The 18,060-nt window shown below is 53.7% G+C and overlaps 1 protein-coding gene across 2 annotated transcripts; it reads right to left on the bottom strand.

Moving 5' to 3' along the window:
- Positions 1–4,614: 4,614 nt before the first annotated feature.
- SERPINA3 (serpin family A member 3) lies at positions 4,615–14,604 on the bottom strand. Of its 2 annotated transcripts, none has more exons than XM_025869415.2 (5): positions 14,449–14,604; positions 12,318–12,971; positions 8,585–8,858; positions 6,103–6,253; positions 4,615–5,030 (listed from the first exon to the last, which is right to left on the bottom strand). In XM_025869415.2, exons 2-5 carry the CDS (start codon positions 12,952–12,954, stop codon positions 4,827–4,829), a joined length of 1,266 nt encoding a protein of 421 aa, XP_025725200.1. In that variant the 5' UTR covers positions 12,955–12,971; positions 14,449–14,604; the 3' UTR covers positions 4,615–4,826. The 2 variants fall into 2 exon arrangements, with proteins under 2 accessions (XP_025725200.1, XP_073751937.1); XM_073895836.1 differs by having other exon boundaries at positions 14,453–14,596.
- Positions 14,605–18,060: the final 3,456 nt, after the last annotated feature.

Raw genomic sequence — 18,060 nt, 5'->3', positions numbered from 1 at the left:
GTATGTGTGTCATGGCCAAGTCCTCCAAATCAAAGAGCTTTTGAGCTGCCAGGACACCATGATCCAATCTGAGCATTGTGCAGACAAGAAAAATGAGAACCAGAGAGAAGCTTGTTTGTTCACTCCCTCATTCAACAAATATTTGGCAGCCAGGACATGAGGGACTACCTGGAAGAGGCTTGCCAACAATTGCCTAAGATGGAAATGCAGAGAGCTGATTACAGCTCCACCAGAGGTGGCCTACTCAGGGTGAATGGGGAGCCTACAGGAGGCACAGAAGGCGGGGCATTCCTGGAGGGCTTCCCGGAGGAGGCGGTTCCCGAGCTGAGACTGGAACATGGATCGGGAAAGAGTGAGGAAAGGAGTTTCAGCAGAGGGAAGAGTGTGTTCGAGGTCGTGGAGGCAGGGCGAGCCAACACCACTCCAGACAGCTGCCTACCTGTGCAGCTCTTGGAGCATGAGGGCGCATGTGTGCGTGTGTCACGATGAGACCACCTGTGGCAGGTTCACCAAGCGGGCTGGGGGTGCGGCGGGGGGGCGGTGGCAGGACTCCAGCCCTACCCGCAGCCCCACACTCACCTAGAATCAAGTGCTTTCCAAGGCGCTGGGGAGATTCAGCAGGTCTGCATGGCCCTGGACACAGAAATCTGTCCCTGCGGGAGGACGGCGACAGGTTGGGCCTCTGGGATTAACACAGTGTACTGACGCTGCCCTTGGCCCAGTGTCCATCCTCAGCACAACCAACAGCGAGGAAAACAACCCACCCCTAAGTTCAGGTTGTGTGGAAATGCATGCACAGAGAAGAAGGCGTGATGGAGCCGTCTTGATGCTTTGCATGGGGCCGGTGTCCTGGGGATGAGGCTCGATTCCACCAACGCACACTCTCCTGAGTGTCGGTTTCCTCCTTCACCCTCCTCACCGCTCAAGATGAGGTCATGAAGATCAAATCGAGTGATGCAGGGGCACAGTCTCTAAAACTGGTAAAGGGCTGACCTAATTGGAACCATACTCCGCCCTCTGCGGGCTTCATTCCTCCACCTGAGGACACCTGCTTCCTGCCAGGCGCTGTGCCCGGGAGCGCAGGTGCCTGAGTCATGGTTCTCACTTGCACTACAAAACTTTTAAAATGCTGTGATTCCGTAGGCACTTCAGCGATAGTGTTTTTTAAATTGTAATGCCCAGTTCTTCAGGAAAGCCAATAGAACTTTCCGCTTTCAAGCAGCATCCACAGAAAAGTTAATGTGTACTCAGCAGAACTTTTGCAAGTCAAATGCCTTGTCCTTCCTGAGCTGGCTTGGTGGCAGGGATGGTACAAAGGTGGCCTGCATACTGAGTGCAGAGACAGGGTTTGCATGGGTATGAGATTCATTGTATTCATCCATCCATCCATCCATCCATCCATCCATCCATCCATCCATCCATTCACTATGTGAACCACTGAGTGCTGAGGATGCACTGAATACTGGAGAATAAGACTTGATCCTGCCCTCAAGGATTTTTTTGTTTCAAATCTTTATTATGGAAGAATTCAAATAAATACAAAAAAAAAAACAGAGAGAATGGCATAATGAACCTTCCCTACCTCCACCAGCTTCAATTATTATTAATGTGAGGCCAGTACCGTTTTTTCCATTCCTTCCGGTCCCCTTTCTCCCTCGGGTTGTTGGAAATCCTACGCATCATTTCCTTTTACCTGTAAGAATTAAAAAAAAATTATAGCCACAGCAATGTATCACACCTTAAAAAAAAAAACATAATTCCTTAATATCAAGTCATTGTTTCCCTCACCGGTTCCTCAATATTTCTTTTCACAGTTGGTTTGTTTGAACTGGGATGTCATGTGGCGTTGAGTTCATGTGTCTGCAAGCCTCCCTCTCTGTCTAGTGAGGTGAAATTCACATAACATGAAATCAACCATTCCAAAGTGGACAATTCAGCAACGTGTACATGCACAATGCTGCGTAACCATCACTTCCATCTCGGTTCGGACGGTGTCACGCGCCCCCAGCAGAGACCCCGTCCCCATTCTCCCCCCTCTCGGGCACCTGGCAACCACGAATGTGCTCTCTGTTTCTACGGACCTGCCTGGGTTGGGTGCTTTCTGTAAATGGAATGACGCAGTACGTGACTTTTTGTGTCTGGCTTCTTTCACTGAGCATCGTGTGTTCAAGGTTCACCCTTGTTGTGGCATGGGTCAGCACCCCATTCCTCTCTGGGGCTGAGTCTTATTCCTGTGTGTGAATGTACCACACCAGCCGCTGATCACTGCTCATTCCTTCGTGGGTGATGGTCAGGCGTCTCTGGTCTCTATCACCTTCCTCACGAAGCATCATTCGATGTTACCCATCTTACCAAAGGATGTCTTCCGGTTTCCCAAGCTCCCATATGGCAGCCTGAGTGTCACCTCTTTCCACTCGGGCCACTCAATGACATTTCCTAAGTATGTCTCAAAATGTCCCTTTTTTTCTATCTTTAAGCCCCCATCCCCTGCTCAGCCCACTGTCACCTTTCACTTTAATTCCTCCTACTGCCTCCTAGCTGTGGAGGGGGCAGAGCAGTTTCAAATGGTGCAAAGCACTTCGGACTGCAGCACGGCTTAGAGCCCTGAGATCCAGACCCTTCTGCTCTCTGCACCTTAGCTGGGCACCTCCCTCTCTGCTGGGAATCCTGAGTTTTCTTAAGGTTGCAGTCCCCCACAGAGGTCGCCAGGGAACTCCGTGGATCACACAAATCTGGGTTTCATAAACTCACTGAGCAAGGGAGAGCACCACCTGGACAGCATCTCAGTCATGCCTCAATAGGGGAAGTTAGGGCAAGTACTTCTGGGGTTTTGTGAGCTGCGATTAGTTCACAGTGGCTTTAGGGTGATAGAAAGCATGGTTGGAATTTACAAACGAGGCCAGTGGTGAGTGGTTTTAACTTTGGAACCCATGAGTCCATGTAGAGTTACTTTTTCTTTTTAAGATTTATTTATTTGAGAGAGAGAGAGTGTGTACATGAGCAGGGGGAAGGACTGAGGGAGAGAAATCTTAAGCAGAGTCCCTGCTGAGGATTAACTTCTTTTATTTTCTATCTTCAGTTTCTCTTGCTGACTTTTACTATGTAAACATGCTCAAGTCTCTCATTATAAAAAAAAAAAATGGAAAGAAAATCCTCCTTTTATTCTAAATGGCTCTCAAGCTCCCTTCTTTCCTGCCTTTCGATGCTAAACAGCTATGGAGTGGTGTCGACATCGCAGACTCCCTTAGCTGACTGCTCTTCTGCCCAGCCCACCGCCGCCCCCCCCCCCCCCCCCCCCCCCCCCCCCCGCGCCCCCGCCCCGCTCCCGGTTCCTGCTCTGGCCCTCCCCTGGGATCCTTCCTGCCAAGGTCACCAGTGGATCAGCATCGGACTCTTCCAGAGGACGTTCTTCGTCCTTCTGCTCCAGAAGGGCTCAGCCCCATTCCATGCCAACCATCCACTGCTGCTGCAACATCTTCTTCCTGGGGCCCTCACGAGGCCACACTTTTCCTCCTGTGTCTGTTCTGTTCCAGTCTCCCTGTGGTCTGCTTGTTCCCTTACATGTTGTTGTTTGGGTACGGGTGCCCCTATGCTCTCGGCACCACGCACACGAAGATACCTGTCTCCTCTCATGGTCTCGCTTAACCACCAATGCATGATGACCATGACATCCATCTCTCTGCCCCCCATTTTTTTACTGAGCTACAGATCGCCACCGACATCTCTGACCTCACGTGTGCACATAAAAGCTCTTCATCTTCCTGCAGAAAAGCGTTCTTTTTGTAATCCTGAACTCACAGAACAGAGCAGTGTATCAGTTCCAGTTTCCCGAGCCCCCAGCCCAGCAACCTGGGTGTCATCCTTGACTCCTTCCTGTCCTCTGCACAATCAACCACCAAGTCCTGCCAAGGACTGTTGACATCTCTCCAATTAGCACTCTTTTCTCTGCACTCCTGCCCAGTTCCCTGGCTTGGGCTAGAATGCCTGGCCATTCTGCTGCTCATCGTCTCCCCCAGCCCACACCCCTCCCCCGCATCAGCCAGTTCCCGATAACACCAGCGGAGAGCGGAGGAATGACTGGGTGGATGGTTTTAACTGCAGTTGTCCGTGCATTGCTCATTTTCTGCCACCCTCCATCCTGGCTGCTGAGGAGTTCATCTGTTGGGGAGCACTCAGAACTGGTGAGGTGGGTGACAAGCTCTGGCCAGGAACCTACAAAGTAGCTACTCTCCCCAGACTGGGGGTGTTGGGGAGCAAAAGGAGGGATCCTGGAAAAGAGAAGGCCCGGGAACGAGGGGTCCAGGGGCTGTGCCACATGGGGTCAGGGTTAGGGGTCAGCACGTGAGCACATCCTGGGCCCAGGGGAGGGAAGGGTTGAGATTGGAACTGGGTACATGGGAGCCCACAGAAGAAGGAATCAGGCAGCAGGATCCCCCTCTCCTCCCGGGCCTGAGGTCCAGGTGGGCTTGGCCACAAGTGCAAAGCCTGGTTCTGGCCAGGCTGCTGCAGCTGAAGGCAGAGGCGCCCCAAGCCTAGGTGAGACTGAGCCCAGTGGGAGCTACAGGGGTGTGGAGTCAGGCAATCGGGGTAGAAAGGCACAAAGAAAGTGTCCAGTCTGAGAAAGAGAGTTTATTGCCATCTGGAGGTTGCAGAGCCTCGGCTCCAAAAGTCCCCAGGCTCCCCGTGCACGTGGAAGCCACCCGTCAGAGTCACTGTCACCTTCTAAAGGATGAGCCAGGCTGGGCCTGGCCTGTGGCTCTTTGGTGAACAGAGGCAGGCTGCATCCAGAGACCTGGCACCTGGCCCCTTGGGAGTGGTAGGGAGCCCTAGGCTTGATGGGGGTTGGTGACTTTGCCCCAGAAGAGGATGTTCTTGGTATCTTTGTGGCGTATGGACAGCAGAAAGGGTCTGTTGAAACGCACAGTGATCAGTGGGCCAATTTTTCCGGACAACAAAATAATTTTACTTCCCGTGGCGGCCGCGGCTTCCGTGCCCTCCTCGGCCACATCGAGCAGGGTCTTGTGGACCACCTGTGGGGACACGAGAGCGTTACCCACCAGATCCCGGTGGGCGAGGGGTGAGCGGCCCACCTGAGAGCCCCAAGGGGACTGCCATTCACGCAGCCTGGACCCCTGGCTGTCACTGATCGGTGGGTTTGTTCCTCCTGACGACCCTGTCAGCGGTCCTGCATGGTTCTGATGCACAGAGGCTCCAAGGCTGCGAGGGGTCTCCCCAGGATCATGGAGATAAAGGGGGAGGGGCACCCTGATCTGGATGCCTCCCTGAGTCCAGAGACTGTGCTGCCCTCCAAACACTCGCTATTGGTGGGGGGCAGGGGCCACACGGGGCATCTGTCTTGCAAGCGAGTTTCTGGCAGCCTCTCTGCCTTGAAGGAGCTGCGGCAGATGCCACCGCGGACCCGAAGGGCCCCACTGCTCTCAGCCCTGCTCCTGCCCCATCTGCAATGTCCTTGGGGTCCTTGGCAACTTTGCATAGATGTGGCTTCACATCCCTGGACCCACCCCATAGGCCCCTCTGCCCCTCCCTCCATGACCATGCCCTTTGGAAAGGTGGGGTGCTGAGGGTGGGTGGAGGGCTGCTCAGACACCCTGCTTCGTTCGGAGGACCTTGTTTCCAGGGGCGCAGTGCAAGGGGCCCTCTATCCTTCTTTCACACTCATCACACCTGCCCGATGGTTGTTATGACCTGGTGCCCCTCCCCTACTCCGCCAGGCACGGCACACTGGCCAAGACCTATCACCCATATTTTACAGGAAAACGGAGGGGTCCAGCACTTTCAGTATTTGCTGCTGTAGGCGGTAAAAGGTGGAGTGTGGTTGGGATGGGGCCCATCCCTGATTCCACCCCAGGCTCTTCCCCACGAGTGGCTTCTGTGTCACAGTATATTGCAGGGGAGGTGGGGACCAGCTTCCAACATGCTTGCCACCCAGCTCTCCTGGGCTTGGGGCAGACCCCCGAGGGGGACAGGGTAATGAGAGATGCCATCATTCCTGCAAATTCAAGGTTACCCAAATGTCTGCCTGGCCTCTTACCATTTAAGCTCAGATCCGGAGGATGAACGATCTAAAATGTAAACACTCACCTGCGAAACTGACAGGTTCTTCTCCCCTGTGACTCCTGACAGGTCGGCCTGGTTGGTGAAGACTTCCCTCATGCCCAGCTGGGGAAGTACGTCTTCCAGATTATAGCTGCTGGAGATGGAAAACTTTGGCAGGTAAAGGTTGTCTATCCTCCTAGGAAAGGAGAAACATGAATTTGAACAATTGCTTTACTCAAGGCTCACCTTCTCCCACCTCCCTGCATGGTCTTGCCTGGTTTCCTTTCTAACCACCCCCTTCTTGCTGGAAAGAAGGACTCATTTCCTCAGTTTCTTGACCCCTTGTCAAGGGGCAGGAGCAGGGCTGAGAGCAGTGGGGCCCTTCGGGTCCGCGGTGGCGTCTGCCGCAGCTGCTTCAAGGCAGACCCCCTTGCGCTGACTCTTCTTAATTCATTAATTATCGCTTCATATCGGCAAGCGCCCACGTGTGCCAGTGCCTGCCCCGCTCCTCCCCTGCAGCAGGAAACACCCTCTCTCCAACAGGGAATTCCACAGCATGCTCCACAGGCACCAGGAAGGCTTCCTGTAGGAGGCGGCATCAAGCCTGCGTCCTGAAGGAGGGGAAGGAGTTGGCTGGGCGAAGAGGAGAGCAGAAGGCAGGGAGATGAACTTACAGGAAGGCAAGAAGAAAAAGGGGATGCTCCACAGAGTGGAGGGAAGGCTTAGTGTTGGGGATGGGGCAGGAGCTGAAGGGACTGCATTCGAAGGGCCTGGGGGATCCTGAAACCAGCAATGGAAGGTCCCCGTCTTGGCCGTCTGGTGGGCTCCTTGAGAGCAGGGGCTTCTGCTTCTGAGCAGAGCTGCTGGTGAGTTCTTGGAGCAAGAGTGGATACCTCCCACCTCTGCAAGCCTCCCTCTCTCTCTGTTTATATCCCTAAGACTTTTGTCACGGTCTGCCTGGTTTCCCACTTGCAGCTACAGGGAGGCTGTGTGTCCCAATAAACCTTGAGTCCCACCGGCAGGGAAGATGTCTGTTTCTCTCCATATTCATTCATTCACCCATCCATCCATTCACTCAACAAATATTTATTGAGCACCCACCATGGGCTAGGAATGTGTTACGGCAGATTTCCTCAGTGCTTTGTAAATCAGAGGTAGGTGGTGAATATTCTAACCATTCACAACGAATCATCAAGCCTGGGCCAGCTGATAGCTAGAACTGTCTCCCCATGTCCCCACCCTCAAGGACCAGGCCCAGAACTCACTCGGCCTTGCTTGTCCCCCTTGACATTAGTCTTCTGAATTCCATATTCCAGCCTGTCTCTACCCTCAGGTTTATCTGACGCTTGACCACCTCTCTCACGTCTCGCCTGGATCACGGCCCTGGGCTCCTAGCTGGTCGTCCTGCCTCCATGCTTGTCCTCCGTGGCCTGTTCTCCACTCAGCCTCCTGGGTGACCTTTTTAAAACAATACTCAGAGGTCATCCACTCTTTGGCCCAAGACCTTGAGAGGACTTCCCATTTCACTTAGAGGAGGAAGAGGCAAGGTTTTCCAGGGGTTTGCATGGCCCTGCTCAACCTGAGCCATCCCGTGGGGCCCCCTGACTTCCCCTGACTCACGCTGCTCCCGCCTCTGTCACCTCACTAATCCTCAAACACACCGGGCTTTGCACAGAGGCTTTGAACTGACTGTTCCCTCTGCCAGGAATGCTTTTCCTTAACCTATCCACAGGGCTCGGCCCCTCATATCTATCCTGCCAACGCTCAAATATCACCTAATGGCGGTCTTATTTAAAACCGCTGACTACCTCCTCGTTGGTCCAGTTCCCCTAATCATTTCACCCCAGCTCTATCACCCACCCCCACACCCTCATTTCTCAACATCCAACATACTAAATAATTGACCTATTTGTTATATTTATCTATTTTCTCGTTTTCCAATGACAAAGTAAGCTCCCCGAGGGCAGGGGATTTATGTTTTATTTGCAGACATGCCCTGCAGGTCTAAATCAGTGCCTGGCACCTACCAGGCTCTCCATCAACCTACGTGACCCATGCCCAATGGATGAATGGATAACTGAATGAAGGAAACAGCCAGCGCAAAGTGGGTGCTCGGAGCCCATCCTGCTTTGGCCTTCAGCTGATTGCGGTCCCATCTGTGCCCTCTGCCATTTAGAGGTCGAGACAACGAGAGGACAGGCGTGAGGGCTGGGTTGTGTTGAGGAGTCCCCAGGACCTGAGCATGTTCGCGTCGGACGCAGCTTCCACCCCTGTCCTGTTCAAGGTCATCGCGTCTCATAGAGCAAATACTTTCGGGCCCAAAGCTATGCGGGCAGCCGAGGGCAGGGAAACCCCGAGCTCCACCTGCGCTGGGATGGCTTGCCCAGCACTGCAGCCTCGGCCCCGGACATCAGGGAGGCCCCGGGTGCTGGGGGGTGTGGGGAGTCCGGGGGCGGGGGGGCGGGGCGGGGAGCGGGCGGCGCTGAGGAGGGAGGAAGGAGGGCGAGCTGCATCCCGGGGTGGTCACCTCATCTGCAGTGAGCCTGTCCACCTCCTCAGCGTCTCCGGGAGCAGCGCAGCCTCCACCGCCTCCATTCTGCCCTCATCGGGGAGGAGGAAGAGCACGCTGCCGGCATTCATGTACTGGAGCTCCACCAGCGTGCAGCCCAGCGCCTTGTCTCGGAAGTAAGGCACCCGCACGTCCTCCAGGCTCATCATGGCCACCTTCACCGACCTCCTCTTGCTCACGTAGAACTTGGACTTGAAAGTATCTCGGGGGTCAAAGGGTGTCTTCCATTTGGCTGAAGGTCAGAGAACTCTGTGAACACAAGGGCTGTCCTGCCTCTACCCCCTCCCCGCCCGGTTCCCTGGCTGATGGAGACACTCGGCGTGCCACCGGCCCTGCCACCGGCCCCGCCACCGGCCCTGCCTTGGTCTGCAGGAGCACGCTGCCAAGTGGCGAGGCTGCCGGGGATGGGGGCGAGCCCCATAGGCCGGGTTGGTGTAAGCGAGAGACCGACAGGAGTTTGGAGTAGCGGGTGCAAGAGAGAGGTAGGGGTCAGGGAGAGACGGGAGAGGGGACCGGGAGTGCCGTGGGAGGCGGCAGCAGGGGGAGGAATGGGGAATCCCTCACCCCCTAAAAGGAACAATGCTAGTAACTCACGGTTAGTCATTGGCATTACAAGGTACACACATGCCCACAGCCTCGTCAAGTCACCTGAAGGTGGGATAGAGGTCGACCGAGGAGAGGGGCACATAGGGCTCCATCCCGAGGGGGACAGGAGCCTTCAGTGGGCGGGGGCGGGGGGGCACTCCTGGGGAGACTAGAGACTAGGGGCTTGCTGGGAAATGTGCAAACTACCACCGCCCCCCTGCCCCGCCCCCCGCCAGTGGAGGCAGGAGAGGAGGGGAAAGCCTGGCCGGCCAGTGTGTCCCTGGAGAAGAGCATTTGGAGGAGAAAATCCTAGGACAGGCAGGGTGGTAGGAGGGGAAAATCAAGAGACACAAAGAACAACCAGCACATCGGGCCTGGATTAGTTTTACAAAGAAATCTGGTTCTGGGCCTTCATCTGCATCTGGAAACACAGGCCCGGGAGGATTTGCCCCAAGATTCAGCCAGAGCCTCTAGTGCAGGCTTCCTGTGTCTCCACCCAGCTCCTAATCACCCCCTGACTCCATGATGCCTCTCTGGGTCTTTGTCTAATTTTTGTGCCCACGAGAACTGCAGCTCCACAGGGCTGACTCTGTTTGCACTCTGCCTCTTCAGACTTACAGGATGCAGAGGTTTGTTTGTCACGTTCCTACCCATGGGACCGGGCACTGGACCGGTTGGAACCTGGGAATGGGCTCTGTCTTGGATTTTGCCCTCCCCCAAGGCCCTTCCCCAGATGGTGACCCTGCTGGTACCACCCCTAAGATGATAGGGGGCCATCGTTGCAGAACCCTGGGATGGCCAGGCTCCTTAGATGCTGTCTTCTGTGTAGACGGGACTCCCCCAGGGACTGAGTCCCTGGCCAGGACAGAGCCCGGGTCAGAATGGCCCGGCTGTGCCCAGGCAGAGGACTTCCTGAGCCTGCCCACAGACGTCTCTTCAGGGAGGAAGCTGAAGCTCCTGCCCACCCTGGAACAATCTGAAGGGACTGCTTCTTCCTCTTAGGAGCCAGGCAAGTTTGAGTCAGGGTAAAAAGTACTACTCTCACTCAAAGGGTGGTTGGGGCCCTCTGCAGTGACTTTCTACAGTGGCAAAGCGTCATTTGGAACATCCTAAGACTAAGAGGCAACCCATTTTTGCAAATGACACTACAGATAAAGGGCTGGTATCCAACATCTATAAAGAACTTCTCAAACTCAACACCCCAAAACAAATAATCTAGACGAAAAATGGGCAGAAGACATGAACAGACACTTCTCCAAAGAAGACGTACAAATGGCTAACAGACACATGAAAAAATGTCCAACATCACTTGCCATCAGGGAAATTCAAATCAAAACCACATTGAGATACCACCTCACACCAGTTAGAATGGCAAAAATTAACAAGACGGGAAACAACAAATGTTGGTGAGGATGTGGAGAAAGGGGAACCCTCCTACACTGTTGGTGGGAATGCAAGCTGGTGCAGCCAGTCTGGAAAACAGTGTGGAGGTTCCTCAAAAAGCTAAAAATAGAGCTACCCTATGACCCAGCAATTGCACTCCTGGGTATTTACCCCAAAGACACAGATGTAGTGAAAAGAAGGGCCACATGCACCCCAATGTTCATAGCAGCAGTGTCCGCAATAGCCAAACCGTGGAAAGAGCCGAGATGCCCTTCAACAGACGAATGGATAAAGAAGATGTGGTCCATATATACATGGAATATTACTCACCCATCAGAAAGGATGAATACCCACCATTTGCATCGACATGGATGGGACTGGGGGGGATTATGCTAAGTAAGTCAAGCAGAGAAAGTCAATTATCATATGGTTTCACTCATATGTAGAACATGAGGAATAGCACGGAGGACATGAGGGGAAGGGAGGGAAATCAGAGAGGGAGAAAAACCATGAGAGACTCTGGACTCTGGGAAACAAACTGAGGGTTACAGAAGGGAGGGGGTGGGGGGATGTGGTAATGGGGTGATGGGTATTAAGGAGGGCACGTATTGCATGGAGCCCTGGGTGTTATACGCAACTAATGAATCATTGAACACTACATCAAAGCAATGTCCACAACAGCCAAACTATGGAAAGAGCCAAGATGTCCATCAACAGATGAATGGATAAAGAAGATGTGACATATATATATATATACACACACACACATATATATGTATATAATGGAATATTATGCAACCATCAAAAAAAACCCAAAATCTTGCTATTTGCAACGACGTGGATGGAACTAGAGGGTATTATGCTAAGCTAAATAAGTCAATCAGAGAAAGACAAGTATCATGTGATCTCACTGATATGAGGAATTCTTAATCTCAGGAAACAAACAGAGGGTTGCTGGAGTGGTGGGGGGTGGGAGGGATGGGGTGGCTGGGTGATAGACATTGGGGAGGGTATGTGCTATGGTGAGCTCTAATGAAGGGGGGAAATCGGAGGGGGAGATGAACCATGAGAGACTATGGACTCTGAGAAACAAACTGAGGGTTCTAGAGGTGAGGGGGTGGCGGATGGGTTAGCCCGGTGATGGGTATTAAGGAGGGCACGTACTGCATGGAGCACTGGGTGTTATACGCAAACAATGAATCATGGAACACTACATAAAAAAACAAATTAATTAAAAAAAAAAAGCTAATGATGTACTATATGGTGGCTAACTGAACATAATAAAAAAATGTAAAAAATAAAATAAGGACGCCTGGGTGGCTCAGCCATTAAGCGTCTGCCTTCGGCTCAGGTCATGATCCCGGGGTCCTGGGATGGAACCCCGCACCGGGCTCTCTGCTCAGCGGGAAGCCTGCTTCTCCCTCTCCCACCCCCCCTGCTGTGTTCCTCTCTCGCTGTCTCTCTCTCTGTAAAATAAATAAAATCTTAAAAAAATAATAATAAAATAAAATAAGTTAAAAAAAAAATCCTAAGAGAAGACAATGCCTACAGGCAGGGCGGGGCCTCGGTGCCGGGCCTCCTCCCCTCCCCCACCCCAGACCGAGGGTGCCTGCTCTATGGTGGTTTCCCCAATAACACGGTTTGCTACACCAGGCCAGAAAATGGCCCCCAAGGCTCAGAACTAACACTCTGATTCCTTCCAAACCCCAAGCCAGGCACTCACCTTTAAGGAAGATATAATTCACCAGGACCATGGCTGTGTTCAGGTCAAGGTCCTTGACCAAATCCACAATTTTCCCCTGGGTCCGATTCTTCACGTAGTCGTTGATGAGCCCCTCGGTGGCAGCAGAGTCCTGGAAGTTGGCGGAGAAGGCCTCAGCGGCGTACAGCGCCCTGGCATCTTCTGTGAACTTCTCCAGCAGCTTCAGCTGCTCGCTGACGAACATGGCATTGCCCACGCTCAGCTGCAGCTCGTTGCTGGGCTGGCGAAGGGTTCGCAGAAGGTGCTGGAAACCCCGGTGGATTTCGGCATCGGAGGTCTCTGTGAGGTTGAATTTGAGGCCTTCAAGGATCTCCGTCAGGGTGGTGCCTTGGGCCCCCAGGGATAGGAAGGCCAGGGCGCTGGAGATGCTCAGCGGGGAGAAGATGATATTCTTATTGGGCGTCTTCGAAGCCAACTGCTTATAGAGGCTAAGGGCGAAGTCGGTGTTGCTGGAGGCTAATCCGAGGTTGTCCACAGGCGTCTCGCTGTGTAGGTCCTCCTGGGTGACATTCTGCGGGTCAAGCACGCCCCCTGGGAGGCAGTGGACAGTGGGGCAGAGCCCAGCCACCAGGAGCCCCAGAGCCAAGAGGGGCGACATTCCCTCTGTCCTCAACTCTGAAAAACAAAGCTCCTTTAAGTGTTGGGGGGCCAGATGGTGCCCCGACTGCCTCCCACTGCCACCTCCCATGTGGCCTGTGTTCTAGTCTCTGCTTCTGTTAGCTTCGCGACTTTCTTGGGCAGGCACACTCACGGGCACCCAACATCCGTGATTACATTACACTTGAGGTAAGTACTGCGGTTGTTGCCCTCTTCCCCAGGGGAGAAACTGGACACGGAGCGGGGAGGGGCTTGCCCACGGTCACCACAGCAGGCAGGTGGGGGGGCAGGGGGAGGAGACCAGCTAGCCTGGCTCCCGCCGACTCCTGGTAGGGAGAAAGCAGTGTGGGCTTCAGAGCTGCAGAGACCTGGACTGGGATTTCCTCTGGGCTACTTGCCCTGCTGTGTGGTGACAAGCAAGTGACTGACCCTCTCTGAGCCTCCATTCCCATCTCTGTACAACACGCTGAGTAAGCTCAAGGGAGAGAAACCGTGAAGGTGCCGGGCTCATAATGGGTGTTCCAGAGGCGTCTCTCGTTCCATACGCCACCCGCTCTAGAAATTACCCGCCATGCCAGAGCTACGATCCCAGGGGGAGGGGGGATGGAGCTATTGCAGGAAAGATCTGAGAGAGGGGCCGAGTTCAAAGCCTGCGACTGCAGCCAACAGGGTTATTTACCTTTAGCCCCTGCTTACTCGGGGCCCAGAGCTCAGAAGAAAAAAGAGGTGGGGAAGGGAGTTGGGGAGGGGAGGCAGGGAAGGGGAGGGCAGTTGAGCTGCTTTCCATCAAGAGGCCAGTGGAAACCCCTTCAGACCAGCCGCAGCAGCTGAATTGCCTCAACTGTCTGCTTACTCTCAGGCTAATGCAATCATTTCTTTGGAAGAGTTAAACACCCCCCGCCCCACCCCAAATTATTTCTGGAGAAAAAGAACTTTGTTTGGGCAAGTTGGCAGGCTGGCTCTGTTTCTGAGCAGACTGTCTTTTCGGTTGCTGGACAGACACTGCCTGCCTTTCTGTTTGGCCAGGGGCCCTGGAGGGGAAAGGAGCTGCAGGACCATCCCCCTTGGAGACCCCGTCGGCTCTGCCCGGAGGGACCCCCCCCCCATCAGTTACGTCTGCACCTCGCCGTGAGAGCAGTGCCCGGTGCCAGACAAGGGGAGGTGCCCTGTGCCCCTTGGGGCAGTTGGGGTCCGGATGGCCCGGTGTATGGAGGTACACAGCTGTCTAAACTCAGAATCCCAAAGTGTGGGAGGCAGAAACAGCCAAAGAGGCCCTCATGGTACGTCCACCCTTTGCAGGTGTGAAAACTCAGACCTGGAGGGAAGACGTGTCTTCAGAGGGCATGGCCTTCGGGGCCAGCACTGGAACTGTCCCCAGCACTCTGGGACGCCTTTGCCAGGCCCCCTGCCACCTCACAGGCTCCAGGCCAAGGCCTGGAACCACCCTAGAAAAATGGGTTCCTTTGCTCCCGGGATAGACAGCATCATGGATTACCTGCCTCTGCAGCTGGATGTCCTCAGCGGATTCCAACGCCACCGCCTGCCCCGAGTGCTGGATTTTCGTGGACACTAATGCCTATTTATCCGTGTGAAGAACTCCTCCCCTTGCTTGGGAAATGTTGGCAGGGACGCCCAGGGTTCTGTTTTTAGACTGGAATGGCCAAATAAGCATTTCTGGTAACATGAATTTATTAGATCTAGTGGAATAATCCAGTTACAGGAACAGCCCCTAACTTGCTTCTTAAAACAAAACAAAACAAAACAAAACAAAAAAACAACTCTCCCTTTTCATTTTCATCTTTTGTTTATGAAATATTCATTGAGGAACATGTGAAAACCCAGAAAATACACAGAAGGACCTTGGGAAATGGTCCCCCAAATATCATCCCCCAGCTAACTTTTTGTTGTGATTTCTTTTACAAGTCACCTTCTTTGACGTGTGTGTATGTGATGCGAATCTTCATACACACACTCAGATATATTTTAAAAAATGCAACACTCTTTATTTGCCTGTAGATTGACTTGCTTTTTGAGGCACCTCTCCCCCATTCCCGGATTTGGGGTGGCAGTCTTAGGACCCCGAGCATAGGGGAGCACAGGTGTCAGGGGCCTCTGCTCTCTGGCACCATCCGTCCTGGGAGGCCTCCTCTTCAACCCAGGGCCCTTCACTCTTGATTCACACTAAGAGCCATGGTGACCTTGAGGTCTCCTCAGATCTCTCTCGAATCCCAGGCCTTTCTTGGGCTCCTGAGAAAACCTTCCCCTTGATCCCTCATGGTCACGACCCCCCGTCCATGACCACCTCTGACAGACTGTAGGGTGCCACAGAGCACAGTTTGGAAACCACCAGATTACCGGTAAGGGTGCGGCTGGGGCATGCTGTGAACCTCACCAGCTCTGTGGCCTCAAGCAACTGGAAATCCCTCGGGCTTAACCTCCTCGTCTCTACAAGTGCAGAGAGCGACATTTTCCCGACAGGGCAATATAAAGGATAAGTGACATAACACAGAACGTAAGCTTCTGGAGGACAGCACTGTTTGTGCAGGGCTGTGTCCTAGGGTACTTACCAAGTGTGTGCTGGCCTGGAACCACTCAGGTGACTAAGGAGAGTTCTGGTCCCATCTTCCCTAAAATGGTGACTTAATGCCCTTTTAGGTTCCATTTTCAGAACTGAATACCTATCTTAAAATTACACAGAATCCCAGGGGCACCTGGGTGGCTCAGTTGGTTAAGCGTCTGCCTTTGGCTCAGGTCATGATCGGTGTCCTGGGATCGAGCCCTGTATCGGGCTCCCTGTTCAGCAGGGGAGCCTGCTTCTCCCTCTCCCTCTGTCCTCCCCCTGCTTGTTCTTTCTCTCTCTCTCTGTGTGTCAAATAAGTAAATAAAATCTTAAAAGAATTACACAGAATCCCAAAGAAATAGTGGCTAAAACAAGGCTACAATTTACTTTTCACTCACCTAAGTTCAGGTGTGGGGGTGGGTTGATGTGGTCGCTACACTTGTTCGGGGGCCCAGGCTCCTTCTATCTTGTTGCTCTGCCATCCCTAGGGTCTGTTTGCTGGGCCCTCCTCCTCTGCCTCCACCCCCTTCTCTTGCTCCTCCTTTTACTCCATCCCACCAATTTCAGGGGCACCCTTCCCCACTGGAATCTTCTCTCTCTCTCTCTCTCTCTCTCTCTCCTTCTCTTTCTTGCTCCCATGGCCTCCCAGCCCTGAAAAACCCTCTACTTGTCCCCGAGACCTGAGATCACCCCAGGACCACTGGGTGACCCTCTGGGTGGGGCCGGAAGGATGCTGCCTCATCCACAGGCAGAACATCAACTAGATCATCCGTGTCCGCCGTTCCCAGACTGACTGCCTCTTTGTATAGCTCCGGTACCTCCTTCTGTTGAAAAAGATCTCTGTCCCTTTTCCATCTGAAGCATTGTCACCAAGCCTTGGTCTGTGCCGGCCTCCAGAAAGGTGAGTTTACAACTTGGCCGAGGACACTTAGCTGTTCAATGGCGGAGCTGGTGGAGCTTGGGCAAAACCAATCCAATGCCAAATCCAGGCTCTCTCTCTACCTTCAGTCTCAAAAAACAGAAAAAAAAAGAGAAGCATTTCCATCCTTGAACCTATGACAGAAAAATGCCAATCATGGGAGTATAATTCTTTTTTTAAAAAAGATTTTATTTATTTTAGAGAGAGAGAAAGAGAGCGGGAGGGGCAGAGGGAGAGGGAGAGAAAGAATCTGAAGCAGACTCCACACTGAGCATGGGGCCCAATGCGGAGCTTGATCCCACGACCTCGAGATTATGACCTGAGCCAAAACCAAGAGTCAGTCACTTAACTGACTGAGCCACCCAGGCGCCCCTTGGGAGTATAATTCTTATACAGGTGTTGGGGTCACTATTTTTATAAGGTGTCACTTGTCTGTGGATCTGAGTAGGGAAGGCTGCCTCCTTTATATGGAGTGGGGTTCCAGCTGAATAGGAGCTCTGTCCCTGTCTGTCACCACGTCCTTCCTAGGACTGCAGATGGGCATGTTTCTCAGACTTGAGATGGACCCAGGCGAGCAGCCCAAAGGGAGCTGGGAGGTTCAACCTGGCTTTGGCAGGATCAGGGCGAAGGTCTCCAGGAGCCTCCGGCTAAGGCTCAGGGAACCTGGCAGTACAAGAGAGGGACAAGCAGAGGCAAGAAGTGGCACTGGCTTCTGGGGTCTGTAGGGGTGTGGCTGTTGCACCTGCCTAGAAGGGGAAGATATAAAAGTTAGATCTCATGTGCTCAGCCCCAGACATGGGGCTGGCAGGTGCTCTGTCTGTGGGATGGTCACTCTTACTGTCCCCAGCCACATATGGCATCCATCGGGACTGGATTGACTTTGCCATCTGTTTACCGGTTTCCATAGTTATTGCCCTCCCATTGTTACCTCTGATTCCCGAGGGCCAACTTGGCACAGGTAGGCTATAGAAAGTCTTAGGAAAAGAGTCGTGTCCCCACTTGGGCTGCTATTGCATATGGAAAAGGGTGCACTTCTGGGGCCAGACGGGGGCGGGGTGGATGGCAGGAATCCCAGTAAGAGGGTGTCCCACCTCCACAGAACAGGTGAGGCTGGGAGGGACAAACACCAGCTCCTTCCAGAGAGCTTCTTCCTGGAGGCTGGGGAGGCGGCGGTCATGGGAAGGGCCCCGTTCAGCCAGGCTCCTCCCACGTCTCGGCTCTGTGCCACCTCCCCGCTGGGTGACTTTAGGCTAGTCCCTTCACCTCTCTGAACCTCTTTTGTCAATCATCGCTCCTTAAAGAATTCTTAGGAGGAAGAAACGAGACCCTGACACCTAGCTGCCCAAGCCCCAGCGCGGGTTGTGTGTGCCTTCTCTCCTCCAGGCCGGGGAGTGGACTCTGCTCTCGGCTGGAAAAGTACCCAGAGCCGCCCGCTGCTGTCTGACACCCAGGCCTCTCTCTGGCCGTGTTTACGCTGACCCGGTTTCGTGTGGCTGCAGACCTACGGTGCCTTTGCCAAGTCCCCTCGGCGCCGCCCCGGCTGTGCCCCCGCAGATTCCCAGGCGCCCGCTGGAGGATTTGGCCGAGCAGGGAGACTTCCTGCCTCTGCTTCGCATGCTGCTCGGTCA

This window comes from Callorhinus ursinus, unplaced genomic scaffold (genome assembly GCF_003265705.2).
Source record: "Callorhinus ursinus isolate GAN/ISIS: 27379988/994484 unplaced genomic scaffold, GSC_fseal_2.0 scaffold8, whole genome shotgun sequence".
In the NCBI taxonomy this organism is placed as follows: domain Eukaryota; kingdom Metazoa; phylum Chordata; class Mammalia; order Carnivora; family Otariidae; genus Callorhinus; species Callorhinus ursinus.
Note: the sequence above shows the minus strand (reverse complement) of the source record. Positions and strands in the feature narration are given on the sequence as shown.

Coding starts and splice junctions, on each gene's coding strand:
- SERPINA3 (XM_025869415.2), bottom strand. CDS start 12,954: ATGTCGCCCCTCTTGGCTCTGGGGCTCCTGGTGGCTGGGCTCTGCCCC. Junction 8,859..12,317: donor GAATTATATCTTCCTTAAAG/GTGAGTGCCTGG, acceptor TCTGACCTTCAG/CCAAATGGAAGACACCCTTT. Junction 5,031..6,102: donor AGAACCTGTCAGTTTCGCAG/GTGAGTGTTTAC, acceptor GTGTCCCCACAG/GTGGTCCACAAGACCCTGCT.